General features: G+C 45.6%; 1 protein-coding gene across 1 annotated transcript in view; it reads right to left on the reverse strand.

The window, feature by feature from the left end:
• Positions 1-17,093, reverse strand: part of LOC136620153 (regulator of microtubule dynamics protein 2-like) — a gene marked incomplete at its 5' end in the record, with an annotated part of 371,477 nt that extends 354,384 nt beyond the window's left edge. The window contains one exon of the mRNA XM_066594864.1: positions 16,576-17,093. Within this exon, the coding sequence (XP_066450961.1) occupies positions 16,576-17,093 (518 nt within the window). The remainder of the gene's footprint in view (positions 1-16,575) is intronic.
• Between the last annotated feature and the right edge of the window lie 2,822 nt (positions 17,094-19,915).

Consider the following 19,915-nt stretch of genomic DNA (forward strand, 5'->3'; position numbering starts at 1 on the left):
TCTAGTAAGGATTTTTGTTCTTCAGTTAGTTTTGGTAAGTTTACGGAGTTGTTTATGTCTTGTATATGTCTGTTGGCTCTGCTCTATATAGGTCTTCGAAATATTCTTGTAATATTTGGGCTATCTCGTCCTGTCTCGTTGTGAGGTTGTCTCCATTGTTGTGTCTTAAAGTCCTGTCTTGTTTTCCCATCTGTAAAATTTGTTTTTTGTTAATTGGGTTTGCCAGTGTGCATGGGTATGTACGAACGTGTTTAGTAAGGGTTTTGCTGTGGTGAAAGTTTGATACGAGTTATCGTCTCGTGAGTTCATATGTTCTTTTTGTGCTGTCAGAAGGGAGTGGTGTAGTGTCTCGAATTCGGTTTGGAATTTTTTCCTTCTGTGAGATAAGTAACTTATGACGTGTCCCCTCATTACTGCCTTTGAGGCTTGCCAAAATAGGTTTATATTGTCTATATATATTGTTTATATGTGTGCCCTATTGTCATCTACATAGTTGTTCCAGTTAATTTTTATGTATGTTCTAAAATCTTCTGACTCCCGTAGATATGAGGGGAAGCGCCATATTTTGGTTAGTCTTTGCGGTGCGATCAATTGCAGTCTCATTGCTATTGGCCCATGATCACTAAGGGATATTGGGTGTATTACCGATTCGTGGTGATATTGAAAGATGATGTTTGAGATTAAAAAGACGTCTATGTGTGAGAATGAGTGAGTGATAGGTGTTAGAGCAGCATGTATATTCCTTATTGGTGGGGTTCAGGAGACGCCATGGATCGCATACGCTGAGTTGTTCTTTTAGTGTTAATAATGCATGTGTGGTTGCTAGTGTTTGGGTGGATGGCCCTGTTCTGTCCAATGCTTCATCTTGTGTACTATTGAAATCTCCTCCCATGATTATTTTGTCATTTAGATACGGTTGTAGCTGCTCTATTAGTGTGGTGTAGAATGTTGATTGGTTTGTGTTGGGAGCATAGATGTTCACCAAGGCATAAATTTGCTCGTCCAGGTTTATTCTTGTTATCAGGTATCTGCCCTGCGAATCAGCTATGTTTTGTAGTATCGTGTGTGGCATGTTTTTCCTGATCAGGGTGGCTACTCCTCGTGACGCCGATGTGTGTGAGGCCGTGTAGCATGCTTCTATCCATGGTGCTCTTAGTTCGCCCCTTCCCTCCTTTTTCCAGTGTGTTTCTTGTAGAAACACTATGTCGGGTTTGTATCGTTTCAGGTGCGCAAGTACTTTTTTTCGTTTGATTGGCGTGTTTAGTCCATCTACATTCCAAGATAGTGTTTGTATCATGGTGGGTGTTTGATAGTCGGTTGTTTCTGTGTCTATAGGCATGTTGGTGTGTTTGTGTTGGTTATAGTTACCGTTACTTTTGCCTCTTTATCGTTGTCACATCCCTCGGTCCCAGCGAGCCGCGGATGTGACTGAGTGTTGGTCGTGCCGTGCCTGCGGGGTCCTCCGATCTTCCTATTGGTCCTTTTTCTAGAGGTCAAATGGGTCAAGAAAAAAAACATCATGAGAAACATGTGAAACTTAATAATAAACATATAAGCATTTAACATTAAATTCGCCTTTCACGTGGCAAGTGCCACATCCACGGTGTTTGGATCAGGGTTGTTGTGAGGAGCAACAAAACAGTTCCTTTTTCCTAGCTGTTTCAACCCTGTTTTTCATTTTCTTCCATATGTAGATGTCTTCTTGCTTCCGCCGGAGTGTTAAATATTAAGGACTTGTTGCCGTCTTGTATCCGGAGTTTTGCTGGATACAGCAATTGGAAGCGTGTGTTTCGTTCATGCAAGATTTGGCAGATCGGGGTGAACAGTTTGCGCTTCTGTGACACTGCCACCGAGAAGTCTTGAAACAGCAGGATCTTTGCCCCTTGTATTATCAGTTCTCCTTGTCGTCTGTAGGCTCGTAGAATTGCTTTTTTTGTTGTCCAGTGCATGTATTTTGCTATCACTGGGCGAGGTCTGCTTCTGTTGTTACGTCCATCCCCTGGTGGGCCGATTCTGTGGGCTCTTTCTATTGTTAGGGGGTCATTGGGTAAATCGATCTGGAGCGCTTGTGGTAGTTCCGTGGTTAAGTAGGTTATAAGCTGGCTGTTGGATATTGTCTCTGGTATTCCCACAAAGCGGAGGTTATTGCGACGGTGTCTGTTCTCCAGATCGTCGACTTTTTCCCGGAGCATTTCGGTTTCTGTCTGGCTTCTTTGTAGCGCGGTTTCTAGCGTTGTGATAGCGTTGTTCTATGTTCTGGTTTTTTGTTTCTAGCTCTGTCAGCCTTTGGGTGTTATCTGTTATTTGTGACATAGCTGAGTTTATGGATTTGTGCAACGCCTCAAGTCTGTTGTCAAATAAAGGGAGAAGCATTTTTGAGACCTCTTGTGCCACTAGTGTTGCCTGCGTCATTTCCGCACTGTTGTTCGTTAGTTTGTGTAGAAGAAGTGTCCATTGCTTCGTGGTCAGGGTTTGGTGAAACCGCGGCACGTGGTGGAGTGTTTTTTAGAGGGGATGCAGATTGATGCGCGGTCTTGCTTTTTTTTCCTTGATGTTTTTAACGGGTCTACTTTTTTGTTTTCCTCCTGTGGTTGTTTTGTCTATGTCTGACTGTCGTGTTGCTCTTGCTGGGGTGCCTGCGCTTCTTTTGTTTAGATATTTGTCCATTTTTCTTTAGGGCTCATGTCCACGGGGAAAAGAAGAATTAAAATCCGCAGCGGATTTTAACTCTTCTCCCGCGCGCGGATCCGCACCCCATAGGGATGCATTGACCACCCGCGGGTAGATAAATACCCGCGGATCGTCAATAAAAGTGATTTAAAAAAAAATGGAGCATGAAAAAATCTGGACCATGCTCCATTTTCATGCGGGTCTCCCGCGGGGACGGCTCCCGCGGGCTTCTATTGAAGCCTATGGAAGCCGTCCGGATCCGCGGGACACAAAAATCATATTTTACTTACCCGCTCCGTTTCTTCTCTTCGGCGCCGCGCCATCTTCTCTCAGCCGCGGCCGGATCATTTTGCTTCGGCCCGGCGCATGCGCGGGGCACGTCACCGACGTCATCGTGCACATCCGCCGAGCCGAAGAATGAAGATCCGGCCGCGACGAGAGAAGATGACGCCGCCGCGAAGAGAAGAAACGGAGCGGATCGGAGGTGAGTTTATTCTCATTTATTTGTATTTTCGGCGCTCATGTCCGCGGGGCAGGATGGACCCGCTGCAGATTCTACATGTAGAATCCGTAGCGGGCCCGATTTTCCCCGTGGACATGAGGCCTTAATGACTTCTCGGTGTCAAGTGTTTTGTGAGAGTTTGTTGTATTAGAAGTTGTTTCCTGTATCCGGATTCTTGGTGTTTTATTGCGGTTTATTTTTTGTTGTGGATGTGGCTTTTTGTCCTAGGTCTATTTGTTCATGTCTTTTTTATCTAGTGTCCTTATGTCAGGTCCCGGCTTTTTCCTTTGTTAATTCTGTCTCGATTTCCCTTTTTCCCGCTACTTTTTTTGTTTTGTTTTTTGTGGGTATTGTTTGGGCTTTGGGGGGAGGGCTGTGATTTCCTGTAGTTTTTATCTCCTTTGTTTGGGGGGTTTGCGTCTCCTGTGCAGGTGTTTGGGGTTTTCCCCTTGCTGTGGCTTCTGTTCGGCTCCTCCCCCTGGCGTTTGTGGTTGGCGGGGCTTGTCCCTGACGTCACGGCCGCAAATCTAGGCTGCGGCTTCAGGCGCCGCTAGGCCGCAACTTTCCGACCGTTCTCCTGCGGGGTCGCCATTGCGGGGATGTCTCTCGGGCCGTCCGGACACCTCCCAAGGCTTCACTTCCTGCCTGGCGCTGAGTGGGGGCCTTCTCTGCTGGGGAGCGGGGCCACAGCCTCTGCCGCCGCCCGGCTCTCTGCCGTCCTCCCGGTGTGGCTCGCTACCCCCGCGGGGGCTCCCGTGCCTCTCCGCTGCTCTCCGATGCCCTCTCCTGCCTTGCGGCCCGGTCGGCAGTGGTCGCGGCTCTCGCGGCCGGAAATCTAGGCCGCGGTCTCAGGTGCGGCCTAGGCCACGGTGCCACGAGTACTCCCGGTGCGGGTCGGGAAGGAGTCGGCGGGTCGGCGCGTCTCACCGGAGACCTTCTGGGCAGATAGGGCCCGGTGGCTTTTGGGCTTAGGGTCTCTCTGCTCTTCCCGGCCGCATCCCGGTTCTTCTCCTTTTTCCCACGGGTCGGATCGGGTGGTTCGCCGGGGGCTTTCCGATGTCCCTCTGATGTGGGGGTCTTCCGCCTAGCAAGCGGGGGTGATGTCTATTCCCCGCAGCTGCTGTTTTTTTCGGACACTGGAGGGTCCCGATGGGTCTGGGAGTAGTGCTGGCAGGAGCTCTGTGAGGCACGTCCTGCTCCCTCTGTGTCTTGTGCGGAACTCAACTTGGTATTACTTTTTATTAGGCAAACACTGGTCAGCATTTGCTCCGTAGAAAAGAAAGCCAATGACCCTAAACTTCGAGGCAAATACTGAAGACGTACAGCTGTAATATCATTCTTATGCATTCAAATTACGGATCTATATACAGATGTGTTACAATATGCTGGTCTGATACTAGCCTTCACCACAGAGGAGAGTCCTTGCAAACAGCAGCTCTTGCTTTGAAGGACTCGGCGCAACCATTTATTAACTGCATGGTGGCCAATTCTTGCGTCACTGCTCATAGATTGACATATTTAGATCAAAGGCCGTGCATTCACAGTTTTCTTATTATTTAGCATGCACCATACTAATTCCATTGATTTTGAAGGCTTTTTTTTTTTTAAAGCACACACAAACCATCAGTTAATATGGTGACTTTAGACCCTTTTAATTAGTATGCTGTATCATGTATTAGGCTAGATTTACATAAAGGCAATTGTAGTCCAATTTTGACCCCATATGAGTCACTGGTGAAGAAATGCCATAACTACTCCACACTTGTTCTACAACAAAACAAACCTGCAGTATGCTGCACTACAAACCCAAACAGGAAATAAACAGGACCTGATGACGTCCAGGGACACACAGCACTAAACAGAATCGTATGCACTGACTATTCATGCTACTTCTAGAATTTCTATGAATTAGACAATTTTCATATCTTTTGCTCTATCATAAATGCATTTGGATGGAAAACTCTTATATTTTGCAACCGCAAGTTTTATTTTTACTTTTGTGCCATAATTCTTCATAGAAGCCTCCCTTATTTGTGTCTACTTCCCTCATACTGTGTAAATGTGTTTGATGTTTAAGCATCAGTTGAACTGATAATACATTTGAATAAATGTGGACAAATGTCTTTTAACAGTGTGAATATATCTGATGTGTTGGACATTTTATTATAAGGTTTCAGATATTTATTAGGTTAAAGGCACATTGGCCATTTTAGAGGTTCATTTACCAATCCTGAGGAACGTTGGCCATCTATTACTTTCCAGATGGACCCAGAAATACTCGTAGCATTGGCCGAATTTATGGGGAAGCGTCTTAATCGGCTGTGTTGGCATCCCCAAGATCCGATACAGTGTAATATAGCTCTTTTCCCCATCATTCACCATCCTAAGCCACAGGCCACTTCTTATGGGGAAAATTGGCTTCTACTCCATTGGATTGTTTTTTTGCCACCCTCTCGATCAACATTGGGGAGGGGGGGGGGTAATAGGCTGAACTGGATGGATATATGTCTTGTTTCAGCCTTACATACTCTGTTAAAATAATTCAGATCCCAGACGAATACATTTTTTTTACTGATACATTACAGCAATCTAGCTTTGTGGTATTTGATTCTTTTTAGAGATGAGCGAGCACCAAAATGCTCGGGTGCTCGTTGCTCGAGTCGAACTTTCCGTGATGCTCGAGAGCTCGTTTCGAGTAACGAACCCCATTGAAGTCAATGGGCGACCCGAGCATTTTTGTATATCGCCGATGCTCGCTAAGGTTTTCATTTGTGCAAATCTGGAAAACCCAAGAATGATAGAAATGACACAAACGGATAGGGCAGGCGAGGGGCAACATGCTGGGCTGCATCTCAGGCTCCCAGGTCCCACTATTAAGACACAATAGCGGCAAGAGTGAGCCCCCCCTCCCCCTGGGTTACATGCTGCCCAACCCCCCCCCCCCCCCCCCCCCGCACGACCCTGCGTCCGCAGCGCACACAAAAGTGTCCCTGTGCAGCCTTCAGCTGCCCTCATGCCACACACTGGCTGCATAGCCACACCACCCTCATGTCTATTTATAAGTGCGTCTGCGATGAGGAGGAACCCGAGGCACACACTGCAGAGGGTTGGCTGGGCCAGGTAGCGACCCGCTTTAAAAGGGGCAGGGCGATAGCCCACAATGCTGTAGAGAATCAATGAGAAATTGACGTTCGATCTTCATTCCAATCCTGTGCCACCTCCGTCAGGAGCTGCAAACATGGACACGAGTTACATAGCTATGGGGAATCCATGTGCCCACACAGTATTCATTCTGTCTAGGTGTCGCATAGCTCAATCGACACCGCAAGGGGAAAGCCATCTGCACTCTGCCCCCTACCCAAGTCAGTCAGTGTCTTTGTGCCAGACAGGTCAAACACCGCGATGGGAACTAAGTGTGCACCAACAGCATGGGTAGGTCCTAGGCAACCCAAGACATGAACAATAAATAAATCAGAGCGGCCAAACATGGCAGACTTGCACCGCGCCGACGACACAGGCCTCGGCCCACAGCTTTAGCAATCGTAGGCATGAAGCAGACTTCGATGCTGGTTCATCTGCGATGAGCTCATTAAATCAGTTACCTTTCCTTTCACCGCTTCAATGACTGGATTAGCAGGAAAAAGTTCCACAGCCCCAACCTGGCGTACTTGCGCTTCCCCTGGGACATAGTCCTCTGCAAACGCGGGCATGAAGAGGACTTCGATGCTAGTTCATCTGCAACGGGCTCAGTGAATCCGTTAGCTTTCCTTTCACCGCTCCAATCACTGGATTAGCAGGAAAAAGCTCCAGAGCCCCAACCTGGCGTACTTGCACTTCCCCCGGAACATAGGCCTCAGACCACACCCTCAGCAAACGCGGGCATGAAGCGGACTTCGATGCTAGTTCATCTGCGATGGGCTCAGTAAATCAGTTACGTTTCCTTTCACCGCTCCAATGACTGGATTAGCAGGAAAAAGTTGCACAGCCCTAACCTGGCGCACTTGCAGTTCCCCCGGGACATATGCCTCGGCAAACAGCTTCAGCAATCGTAGGCAGGAAGCGGACTTTCACTGCACCCAGGACATAGGCCTCTGCACAAACCCTCAGCAAGCGCGGGCCTAGAGCGGACTCCAATGCTAACGTAGCTGTGAATGTCTCATTAGCGCTGTATCGCTCCTCTTGTTTGTCCCAATGCTGCGGTAACGTGAGATAAAATACAGGTTGACTTCGGCCCACACTGCATGCCCTAGTCAGTCTGTAGTTTATTTCATAGTGCCAGGCAGGTACAACTCCACTATGGCAAGTCTGTGTGGACCCACAAATGGGTGGGTCCCAGGAAGCCACCGACGGTACATAAATTAATCTCATAGCAGTGCCCCGGATAGCTGAGGAAACGTGAGATAAAATACAGGTTGGCTTCGGCCCACACCGCATGCCCTAGTCAGTCTGGTTTTTTTTCATAGTGCCAGGCAGGTACAACTCCGCTATGGGAAGTTTGTGTGGACCCACAGCATGGTTAGGTCCCAGGAAGCCACCAACGGTACATTAATAAATCCCGTTGCAGTGTCCCGGATAGCTGAGCTAACATAAGATAAAGTACAGGTTGGCTTGGGCATGCAGTGTGGGCCGAATAGACATAGCCCAGTATTAGTAACATTTCAGTAGTAACAGTATAGACAGACCCCAATAACATTTCAGTTGCAGCAGTATAGGCATAGCCCAGTAACATTTCAGTAGTAACAGTATAGACAGACCCCAGTAACATTTCCGTAGCAGCAGTATAGACATAGCCCAGTATTAGTAACATTTCAGTAGTAACAGTATAGACAAAGCCCAGTAACATTTTAGTTGCAGCAGTATAGACATAGCCCAGTATTAGTAACATTTCAGTAGTAACACTATAGACAGAGCCCAGTAACATTTCCGTAGCAGCAGTATAGACATAGCCCAGTATTAGTAACATTTCAGTAGTAACAGTATAGACAGAGCCCAGTAACATTTTAGTTGCAGCAGTATAGGCATAGACCAGTATTAGTAACATTTCAGTAGTAACAGTATAGACAGAGCCCAGTAACATTTCCGAAGCAGCAGAATAGGCATAGCCCAGTATTAGTAACATTTCAGTAGTAACAGTATAGACAGAGCCCAGTAACATTTCAGTAGTAACAGTATAGACAGACCCCAGTAACATTTCAGTTGCAGCAGTATAGGCATTGCCCAGTATTAGTAACATTTCAGTAGTAACAGTATAGACCGACCCCAGTAACATTTCAGTTGCAGCAGTATAGGCAGAGCCCAGTAACATTTCAGTTGCAGCAGTATAGGCAGACCCCAGTAACATTTCAGTAGTAACAGTATAGACAGAGCCCAGTAACATTTCAGTTGCAGCAGTATAGGAAGAGCCCAGTAACATTTCAGTAGCAGCAGTATAGACATAGCCCAGTATTAGTAACATTTCAGTAGTAACAGTATAAACCGACCCCAGTAACATTTCAGTTGCAGCAGTATAGGCAGAGCCCAGTAGCATTTCAGTAGTAACAGTATAGACAAACCCCAGTAACATTTCAGTTGCAGCAGTATAGACATAGCCCAGTATTAGTAACATTCCTGTAGTAACAGTATAGACTTACCCCAGTAACATTTCAGTTGCAGCAGTATAGGCAGAGCCCAGTAACATTTCAGTAGTAACAGTATAGACAGACCCCAGTTACATTTCAGTTGCAGCAGTATAGGCAGAGCCCAGTAACATTTCAGTAGTAACAGTATAGACAGAGCCCAGTAGCATTTCAGTTGCAGCAGTATAGGCAGAGCCCAGTATTAGTTACATTTCAGTAGTAACAGTATAGACAGACCACAGTAACATTTCTGTTGCTGCAGTATAGGCAGAGCCCAGTAACATTTCAGTAGTAATAGTATAGACAGACCCCAGTAACATTTCAGTTGCAGCAGTATAGGCAGAGCCCAGTAACATTTCAGTAGTAAAAGTATAGACAGAGCCCAGTAGCATTTCAGTTGCAGCAGTATAGGCAGAGCCCAGTATTAGTTACATTTCAGTAGTAACAGTATAGACAGACCACAGTAACATTTCTGTTGCTGCAGTATAGGCAGAGCCCAGTAACATTTCAGTAGTAATAGTATAGACAGACCCCAGTAACATTTCAGTTGCAGCAGTATAGGCAGAGCCCAGTAACATTTCAGTAGTAACAGTATAGACAGAGCCCAGTAGCATTTCAGTTGCAGCAGTATAGGCAGAGCCCAGTATTAGTTACATTTCAGTAGTAACAGTATAGACAGACCACAGTAACATTTCTGTTGCTGCAGTATAGGCAGAGCCCAGTAACATTTCAGTAGTAATAGTATAGACAGACCCCAGTTACATTTCAGTTGCAGCAGTATAGGCAGAGCCCAGTAACATTTCAGTAGTAACAGTATAGACAGAGCCCAGTAGCATTTCAGTTGCAGCAGTATAGGCAGAGCCCAGTATTAGTTACATTTCAGTAGTAACAGTATAGACAGACCCCAGTAACATTTCAGTTGCAGCAGTATAGGCAGAGCCCAGTAACATTTCAGTAGTAACAGTATAGACAGACCCCAGTTACATTTCTGTTGCTGCAGTATAGGCAGAGCCCAGTAACATTTCAGTAGTAACAGTATAGACAGACCCCAGTAACATTTCAGTTGCAGCAGTATAGACATAGCCCAGTATTAGTAACATTCCTGTAGTAACAGTATAGACTTACCCCAGTAACATTTCAGTTGCAGCAGTATAGGCAGAGCCCAGTAACATTTCAGTAGCAGCAGTCTAGGCAGAGCCCAGTATTAGTAACATTTCAGTAGTAACAGTATAGACAGAGCCCAGTAACATTTCTGTTGCAGCAGTATAGACATAGCCCAGTATTAGTTACATTTCAGTAGTAACAGTATAGACAGACCACAGTAACATTTCTGTTGCTGCAGTATAGGCAGAGCCCAGTAACATTTCAGTAGTAATAGTATAGACAGACCCCAGTAACATTTCAGTTGCAGCAGTATAGACATAGCCCAGTATTAGTAACATTTCTGTAGTAACAGTATCGACTGACCCCAGTAACATTTCTGTTGCAGCAGTATAGGCAGAGCCCAGTAACATTTCAGTAGTAACAGTATAGACAGAGCCCAGTAACATTTCAGTTGCAGCAGTATAGGCATTGCCCAGTATTAGTAACATTTCAGTAGTAACAGTATAGACCGACCCCAGTAACATTTCAGTAGTAACAGTATCGACAGACCCCAGTAACATTTCAGTTGCAGCAGTATAGGCATAGCCCAGTATTAGTAACATTTCAGTAGTAACAGTATAGACAGACCCTAGTAACATTTCAGCTGGAGCAGTATAGGCAGAGCCCAGTAACATTTCAGTAGCAACAGTATAGACAAACCCGAGTTACATTTCAGTTGCAGCAGTATAGGCAGAGCCCAGTAACATTTCAGTAGTAACAGTATAGACAGACCCCAGTAACATTTCCGTAGCAGCAGTATAGACATAGCCCAGTATTAGTAACATTTCAGTAGTAACAGTATAGACAGAGCCCAGTAACATTTCAGTTGCAGCAGTATAGGCACAGCCCAGTAACATTTCAGTAGTAACAGTATAGACAGACCCCAGTAACATTTCAGTTGCAGCAGTATAGACATAGCCCAGTATTAGTAACATTTCAGTAGTAACAGTATAGACTTACCCCAGTAACATTTCAGTTGCAGCAGTATAGGCACAGCCCAGTAACATTTCAGTAGTAACAGTATAGACAGACCCCAGTAAAATTTCAGTTGCAGCAGTATAGGCATAGTCCAGTATTAGTAACATTTCAGTAGTAACAGTAGAGACAGAGCCAAGTAACATTTTAGTTGCAGCAGTATAGACATAGCCCAGTATTAGTAACATTTCAGTAGTAACAGTATAGACAGAGCCCAGTAACATTTCAGTTGCAGCAGTATAGGCACAGCCCAGTAACATTTCAGTAGTAACAGTATAGACAGACCCCAGTAACATTTCAGTTGCAGCAGTATAGACATAGCCCAGTATTAGTAACATTTCAGTAGTAACAGTATAGACTTACCCCAGTAACATTTCAGTTGCAGCAGTATAGGCACAGCCCAGTAACATTTCAGTAGTAACAGTATAGACAGACCCCAGTAAAATTTCAGTTGCAGCAGTATAGGCATAGTCCAGTATTAGTAACATTTCAGTAGTAACAGTAGAGACAGAGCCAAGTAACATTTTAGTTGCAGCAGTATAGACATAGCCCAGTATTAGTAACATTTCAGTAGTAACAGTACAGACTTACCCCAGTAACATTTCAGTTGCAACAGTATAGGCAGAGCCCAGTGACATTTCAGTAGTAACAGTATAGACAGACCCCAGTAGCATTTCAGTAGCAGCAGTATAGGCAGAGCCCAGTATTAGTAACATTTCAGTAGTAACAGTATCGACAGACCCCAGTAACATTTCTGTAGCAGCAGTATAGGCATAGCCCAGTATTAGTAACATTTCACTAGTAACAGTATAGACTTACCCCAGTAACATTTCAGTTGCACAGGAAAAGGCAGAGCCCAGTAACATTTCAGTAGTAACAGTATAGACAGACCCCAATAACATTTCAGTTGCAGCAGTATAGGCATTGCCCAGTATTAGTAACATTTCAGTAGTAACAGTATAGACCGACCCCAGTAACATTTCAGTTGCAGCAGTATAGGCAGAGCCCAGTATTAGTAACATTTCAGTAGTAACAGTATAGACAGAGTCCAGTAACATTTCAGTTGCAGCAGTATAGGCAGAGCCCAGTAACATTTCAGTAGTAACAGTATAGACAGAGCCCAGTAACATTTCAGTTGCAGCAGTATAGGCACAGCCCAGTAACATTTCAGTAGTAACAGTATAGACAGACCCCAGTAACATTTCCGTAGCACCAGTAGAGGCATTGCCCAGTATTAGTAACATTTCAGTAGTAACAGTATAGACAGACCCCAATAACATTTCAGTTGCAGCAGTATAGGCATTGCCCAGTATTAGTAACATTTCAGTAGTAACAGTATAGACCGACCCCAGTAACATTTCAGTAGTAACAGTAGAGACAGAGCCCAGTAACATTTTAGTTGCAGCAGAATAGACATAGCCCAGTATTAGTAACATTTCAGTGGTAACAGTATCGACAGACCCCAGTAACATTTCCGTAGCAGCAGTATAGACATAGCCCAGTATTAGTAACATTTCACTAGTAACAGTATAGACAGAGCCCAGTAACATTTCAGTTGCAGCAGTATAGGCAGAGCCCAGTATTAGTAACATTTCAGTAGTAACAGCATAGACAGACCCTAGTAACATTTCATCTGCAGCAGTATAGGCAGAGCCCAGTAACATTTCAGTAGCAACAGTATAGACAAACCCCAGTTACATTTCAGTTGCAGCAGTATAGGCAGAGCCCAGTAACATTTCAGTAGTAACAGTATAGACAGACCCCAGTAACATTTCCGTAGCAGCAGTATAGACATAGCCCAGTATTAGTAACATTTCAGTAGTAACAGTATAGACTTACCCCAGTAACATTTCAGTGGCAGCAGTATAGGCAGAGCCCACTATTAGTAACATTTCAGTAGTAACAGTATCGACAGAACCCAGTAACATTTCTGTAGCAGCAGTATAGGCATAGCCCAGTATTAGTAACATTTCAGTAGTAACAGTATAGACAGAGCCCAGTAACATTTCAGTTGCAGCAGTATAGACATAGCCAAGTATTAGTAACATTTCAGTAGTAACAGTATAGACAGACCCCAGTAACATTTCAGTTGCAGCAGTATAGGCAGAGCCCAGTAACATTTCAGTAGCAGCAGTATAGGTAGAGCCCAGTAACATTTCAGTAGCAGCAGTATAGGTAGAGCCCAGTATTAGTAACATTTCAGTAGCAACAGTATAGAAGCTAGGGACCCCAGAAACTTTCCTCTCTCCTAATCCCGTAGCAGCCGGTTGCGATTCACCAGGACCAGGAACTCGGTCTATGCCCACACCCTCACTTGGAACTCTGCGTCCTGGTCCATGTCCATGTCCTCTAGCCCTACCCCTACCCCTCAGCGTGGTGGATTACGAATAGAGCAGACACTGAGCGGTGTAAAAAATTTTGTGAATTATTGGCGCGCAGTTGGTGGCTGACAGCGGTTTTGTAACGCAAACTGCAGCCAGAAATAAATTATACGGAAGGCTGCAAGCAGGCCTAGCTGTGCAATATGCAATAGTGATGCACCTCAACTCCCAGCAGCCACGCAGTCCAAGCCTCCCACGAAAACCAGGTTAGGGCTTACTTTTGGGGGAAATCGGTAGTAGGTGGATCTGTTCAGGACCCTCAGACCCTCCTCTATTATCCAGAGTGGAGAACCTCAACAAATAATTTATTTTCCTCTTGATAATCTGGCACATCTTGTAATTCTATTTATTATGCAGTGGGCAGGGAGGGTCCAGTGCGGCCCACCCCCTGACTCGGACTAAGTGCCAAGTCAAACTTCAAAGTGCATTTATTCTGAAATACTGTCTTGAGTTCATGCTGCCCTGTGATAGATATGATAGATCAGCAGCATGGACCCAGGACAAGGAAGCCTGTTGCCATTGAGGGGGTTTTATTCTGAAATGCTGCAGCGGCTGTGATTTGTCCGCGTGAAAACACACGCAGAAAACAAATCGCGGCATGTTCTATTTCTGTGCGGATCTCGTGCAACGGTCCAGGCGATCAGTGTTCCTAAGCAGCGGATCTGATGCAGATTAACTATTGATCTATCCTAAGGATAGGTCATCAAGAGTTATTGCCCGGAAATTCCCTTTAATTCGCCATTTTGGTGAAGCACAATTCTGATTTTCATCGGAATCGTGAAGTCAGCATTAGTTCTGCCCCTTTGGGCAGTAGCACGACGGGCTACAAGGTATGAAACCGCTGGGGGTGGAATAGTGTGCTTTACACTGATGTGGCAGTAAGCAATGAAGAGATGAAACATAGTGCTGGTTCGCTCAGCCACAGCCAATCAGTGTTGGACTGTTAATCTGCATTGTTCCCTGACGGCATTGACCTGCATGTGAGAGATCCGTTTTTCGCCTTTTACTTCCTCCAGTCCAATGTCGGCCAGGGACAATCCTGTTGCTCCATGATTAGCTGGTTAGAACATAAATCATCAGAATGATTACGAACACACTTTTCGCAGGCGAGATGGAGTTCACTGTGGCTACACAATGGGATCAATAGTACTTGGCGTGTTGTGACTGGGGAAGGGATGGTACATGGAGGGCTGTGGTGACTGGAAGGAATGGATAGTACATGGGGGGCTCTAATGACTGGCAAGAGGAGGGAACGGTACATGTAGGGGCCTGCGATGACTGGGGGAAGTGTACAGTACATGGGGGGGGGAGCTGCGGTGACTGAACTGGGGATGGGGCGGATTCCCATCATTCATATGTATAGAGCGTTGAAGTTTAAATCCCATTCCTTACATAATTGCATGAATTGCATGGACAGCAATTTCGTATTATGTACTAATTTTATCTGAGCGGTACCATATACCTCCGATAATGGGTATATATTAAGGATTTGCACTGCATGCACTTCTCTCATGTAAGAAAAGTGTCTTGGTATAGCAAATAAGAAGGATTCTGGATTTTCCTGTTTAACAGGAACCTTTACAGTCCGTTGCCCGCACAATGTAATGTAGGAATAAAAAAATATTCCACACAGGCTCGCACCCAAAAAACTATTTAGCAATAACTGGAAGTCTTACTTTATATTTTTCGTGTCCTGTATGCAAATACATGGGCTCAAGTCAAGGAGGCGGCGCCATCAGCCCTCAGCACTTCACAGATGAAACCTGCTTCCTCTCCCTCTTACGGCGACCCCGTGTGAAGACATCAGCGCTTAAGTCTCGCTCACGGCCTGAGCGCCTCCTGCCGTATCTTCCCATGCATGTGCAGTGCGCAGGTAAAGTCGTGGTGTATACACCTCGCTTCAGGGCACATTAGTGGGTAGACGTGACTGGAGGGGCGCATAGCATGTGTGCAAGACTTCAGTGTGACGTCCCCACACAGGGGTGTCAGTGAGAGGGGTATAACATGGAGCGCTGATGGCGCCGCCTCTTTGATTCGAGGAGGTGCATTTGCATACGGAGCGTGAAAAATATAGAGTAAGATTTTTAGTTATTGCTTTTTTTTTGGGTGCAAGAATGTGTGGAATGCTTTTGTAATGCAAATAAGTTACTCTGTGCTGGGGGGTTTAAAACGGATTTTGTGGCGACAGGTTCCCTTTAAAAGTATATTCCTATTTCAGATTTGGTTGTTCACCAAACTCACAGGATGATCTGCTGATCGGTGGGGATCAGACCGCTAGGACTCCCAACCAACCCAGAGATACTTCATCAAACTTGCCCCTACATTTTGACAGCCGTGTCAATGCACACACGCCACCGCTCCATTCACTTCAACGGGAACTGCTAAAGACAGCTGAGTTCAAGCACCCTGCAATCTGCAGCGGTCCCAAATATACTGTCAGTTATCACTGAAGTGAATGTCGGCTACCTCTGTCAATAGTAAAGGGACATGGCTGGGGAAGATATCTCTGGTTTGGTGGAGGTCCAAGCAGTCAGACCTTTGTTGATCAGCAAGTTATTCCCTACATATATTTTACATTTGGAAAAAAAAGTTTTAATTGTAGGACATGTCGCCCAACTTTACTGTATATACAGACTTTATGAATCACATATTAATTGGCCAGCACTATTATAATGTCTAGAGTTATATCCTGTGTGATACATAGTAACTAGCCAGCACTGCCATAATCTGTATGTGCAGTTTTGTGGATTACGTAGTAACTGGCCAGCACTGCCATAATCTGTATATGCAGTTTTGTGGATTACGTAGTAACTGGCCAGCACTGCCATAACCTACCTGTATATGTAGTTTTGTGGATTACGTAGTAACTGGCCAGCACTGCCATAGGCCCCCTGTCCACGGCCATTGCTGAATATCGCCAGCAGGGGAGGAGAGGAGGCTGCTGTCAGTTTTCTGCTGTGAGCTGACACCGCGGCTGTGCTTTCAATAGCAATGCTATGGAAAGCGTTCACTGCATTACCCACGGACGGATTATCGCCCGTGGACAGGCAGCCATAATCTATAGATGCAGTTTTGTGGATCACTTAGTAACTGGCCAGCACTGCCATAATCTGTAAATGCAGTTTTGTGGATTATGTAGTGACTGGCCAGTACTACCTTAATCTGTATGTGCAGATTGTATGGATTATATGCAGTAGGAAGCGGACAGCAAATCTATAATCTGAGAACACAAGATGGCATGAGTGCAAGAAAATTACATATAACGGCATTTACTGTATTTCACACTTACCCCCCTTCGCTTTCTGCATCCTCAGACCTAGGATATTCGCCAGACGTCTTCGTGGTCTCACTTTTCTTTCTTCTAATACTTCGGTGCTGGGGACCAACCTTCTTCCCGTCATTCTTGCCTCTTAGCCCATCCTTAATCTGTTCTTCCAATTTTGAAATTGCTTCTTTCAGAAATTTCACCTCCTCCTTGAGTTCCTCAACGCTTCTCAGCAGGCTCCCCAAATTCTCCAGGATTTGCAGTTGCCAACCCTGAAAGAACATAACAGCACCTTGGTTATCCTGAACTTGGTTACCTGTACCAAATGACCAAGTCTCGGGCCAACGGAGAACGTAGCCATGTTTGCCATATGTTCTCCAGCATAACAAGGCAATGCTAACTCCTGCAGCTCCTGTAAGGACTCCCAGAAGCAAACTCCTGTTCTCGGATGGGACAATATTACTGATGTCAGCAGAACAAGTGCTGAACCAACACTGCTGAGACCTTCTGTGACGACCGATCAGCAAGCAGGGAACTACAGAAGTTCAATACGTAAAAGGCTACATTCTTCCTCGGCTAGATTTATGGTACAGATGTCTCTGACAGCATTCTGCTAGTGAAGGCGGCCATCAAGATTGCGATGGTTGCAGAATGGCCACAAGTCCAACTTCTAGGAAACGTCTCACTTTTCAGAAGGTCCACAGTCCCCTCTGAGGGTCCCTGATATCTGTCTGCCTGCCAAATGGAAAGAGTTGTTCAGTAACCAATCAGACAGAAGCCTACGACATGTATATAAAATACGTATATTGTAAAGCAATTACATGTGGAACATAGCGGAGAAATGTTATGTGGTGAATGACTGAAGGCCAAATACAGAGGCTTAATTACCCCTTATTTTAATTACCCTTTAAAGTTACTGAATGTTTTACGAGCATTGCTTAAACACTTTGGAGACCTGCAAAGTGGCGAGAAACAAACTAAGGCCTGCCTCACACAGACATTTGCAGAAACGCAGCGTTTTTCAACACTGCGTTTACTGCTGTTGCAGCCCGGCTTCAGCAGTGCTGGAATGCGTTATGTCAGCATTTGACTGCGGTTTCAGCACATCTGCGGATCCTCCATGTGGTTGCCGACTGCGGATTCCACAATACGAAATGGGTCGTGTGAAGCCGGCCTGAGAGTGTGAGGTCGCAGGGCTATACAGCAATCTTTGGCCGCGTATCACTAGTCTCATTGCAGACAATGCATCCACAGACAGTACTGACAATCCGGCACAGGTCCACCAGGTAAATGGCGCAGTGGTGCGCATGCATGACTACAACTCCGCCGTTCATGGTCAGTGCTTGACCATCTCCGTCAGCTCCACAGAAGTGAATGGAGAAGTAGTCTCGCGTTTCAAGAAATCTCACCCACATAATGCGGAAAAAAACAAACTACAGTTTAAATTGTCCTGCGGGGTGGATTTTAAAACTGCAAGACATCAATTTACAGATGTAGTAACGCAGCACGGCTGCGCTAAACAAATAGTGTAGCGCATGTTACAGACGCAGACTGGTCCACGCTGCAGATATAGCCTGCCATCCAAGGGTTCTGTCGGTCAATAGTTAAAAAAAAAACAATGTATAGGTGCGACCGTCCTAGAGAAGCACAAGGCATCGGGGATTAGCTCAACTTCTCTGCTTTATTGACGCGTTTCAGGGCTACGGCTCCCCTTCCTTAGCATTTGCGTTGCTAGAAACGTGGGCAGCGTTTAGACATGCCTCAAGTTAACAGAGAAGTGTGTGGCCAGCAAAAACTGAGGAACGGGTGCCAGAGCCCCGAAATGCCTCTACTTTGGCTGGTGTCAATAAAACCGAGAAGTTCATCTCATCCTCAGATGTCTTTTGCTTCTCAAAGATAAGACGAGATCTGGGTTGGCTGCGCCCCATTGGGGGAGCCTATATGTAAATTTTTTTTTGCAAGGAAGGCCTGCCACCCTCGTCCCGGGGCGCCACCCCTCCTTCTTTACTGCTTCTCATCCTTCGAGAATGGCGCTGTTACATCTGTATGCTGCGGATTATCAATGTGAAGTTCACACAACTACAAATGGCTACTAGAATGCCTGAGTAGCCTAAATGGAAGCCACAAGATTCATATATTCACAGGAAAAACTCCCACTAAATCAGTAAGGCTGGGCTCACATGACCGTATCTCGCACGTGGCACACAGTGACATTACATATTGGCTATGTGCCACCCGTCGCCATGTACTATCTTGGCAATTATGTGTGCATAATACACGGCAAAATAGAACATTCTGCAATTCTGCCCCAAGAAGAGCGCTCCCAGCAGGATCCTCACCGTTATACCCCATCCTATAGAAAGCCAATATGTCCGGTGAAATGTCACAGACAGCGGCTCACCAAAAGACGACGTGTGCATATATAGTACCCAAAATACATGTATCGTCATCAGAAAATACAGGCAGCGCCCTTATATACAGGGCTAGGAGGGGGACAGGTGGGACCATATAACAAGGAAAGTGCTGCTAATACCGTGTCTCCCCTAAAATAAGCCCTACCATGCTTTTTAAAATATAAACCCTACCCAGAAAATAAGCCCTAGCTACACTACATAAAAAAACAAAAAGCAATACTGAGCTAGCAGGCGCCATTCGGGTCCCTCTTGCTGGTCTCCGCAGTCCCAGGCAGGCTTGCAGTTCTCAGCGCCGACAGAACATCGCTTACTGTAGATAAGGTTTGCAAACCCCGTTACCAGCAAGCAATGTTCTGTCGGTGCAGACAACAACACGGAAGTCTGCTTGCACTGGGGAGACCAGCGGGAGGGACCCAGACGGCGCCTGCTAGTGAAGTATTGTAAGACATCCCCCGAAAATAAAACCCTGTGCCTCCTTCAGGGCAAAAATTAATATAGGACAGGGTCTTATTTTTGAGGAAACACATTAGTACCTCCCTTATTATTACTCCATTGACACAACCATACGCATAAAACGCTGGATGGATCATGCAGCATTTTACCACAGTGGACGCCAGCGGGAAGCTGCTGTATGCGGATATCACACATGCTCTGTAGCAGCATTGCATATCCAACGCCGCAAATATGCAATGTATTAAGTATAGACAGCGTTGAATACGCAAACCATAGAAAAAAAGGTCTGTACATGCGTAATACGCAGTGAAATAGAGCATGAAGTACTGCATGCAATGTATAAATGCAATGTGAATGTTTCAATGAAAATCAGTGTACTCTCATTGACTTCATTCACTGCGTTATACGTCACGCTCATGGGAATGAGCCCTAAGGCTGGGTTCCCACAGGACATATTCTCAGGCGAAAAAATCTTGCGTTTTTTTCTGCCGGGAAAG

The sequence above is a fragment of the Eleutherodactylus coqui genome, chromosome 3, assembly GCF_035609145.1.
Source record: "Eleutherodactylus coqui strain aEleCoq1 chromosome 3, aEleCoq1.hap1, whole genome shotgun sequence".
Classification (NCBI taxonomy): Eukaryota; Metazoa; Chordata; class Amphibia; order Anura; family Eleutherodactylidae; genus Eleutherodactylus; species Eleutherodactylus coqui.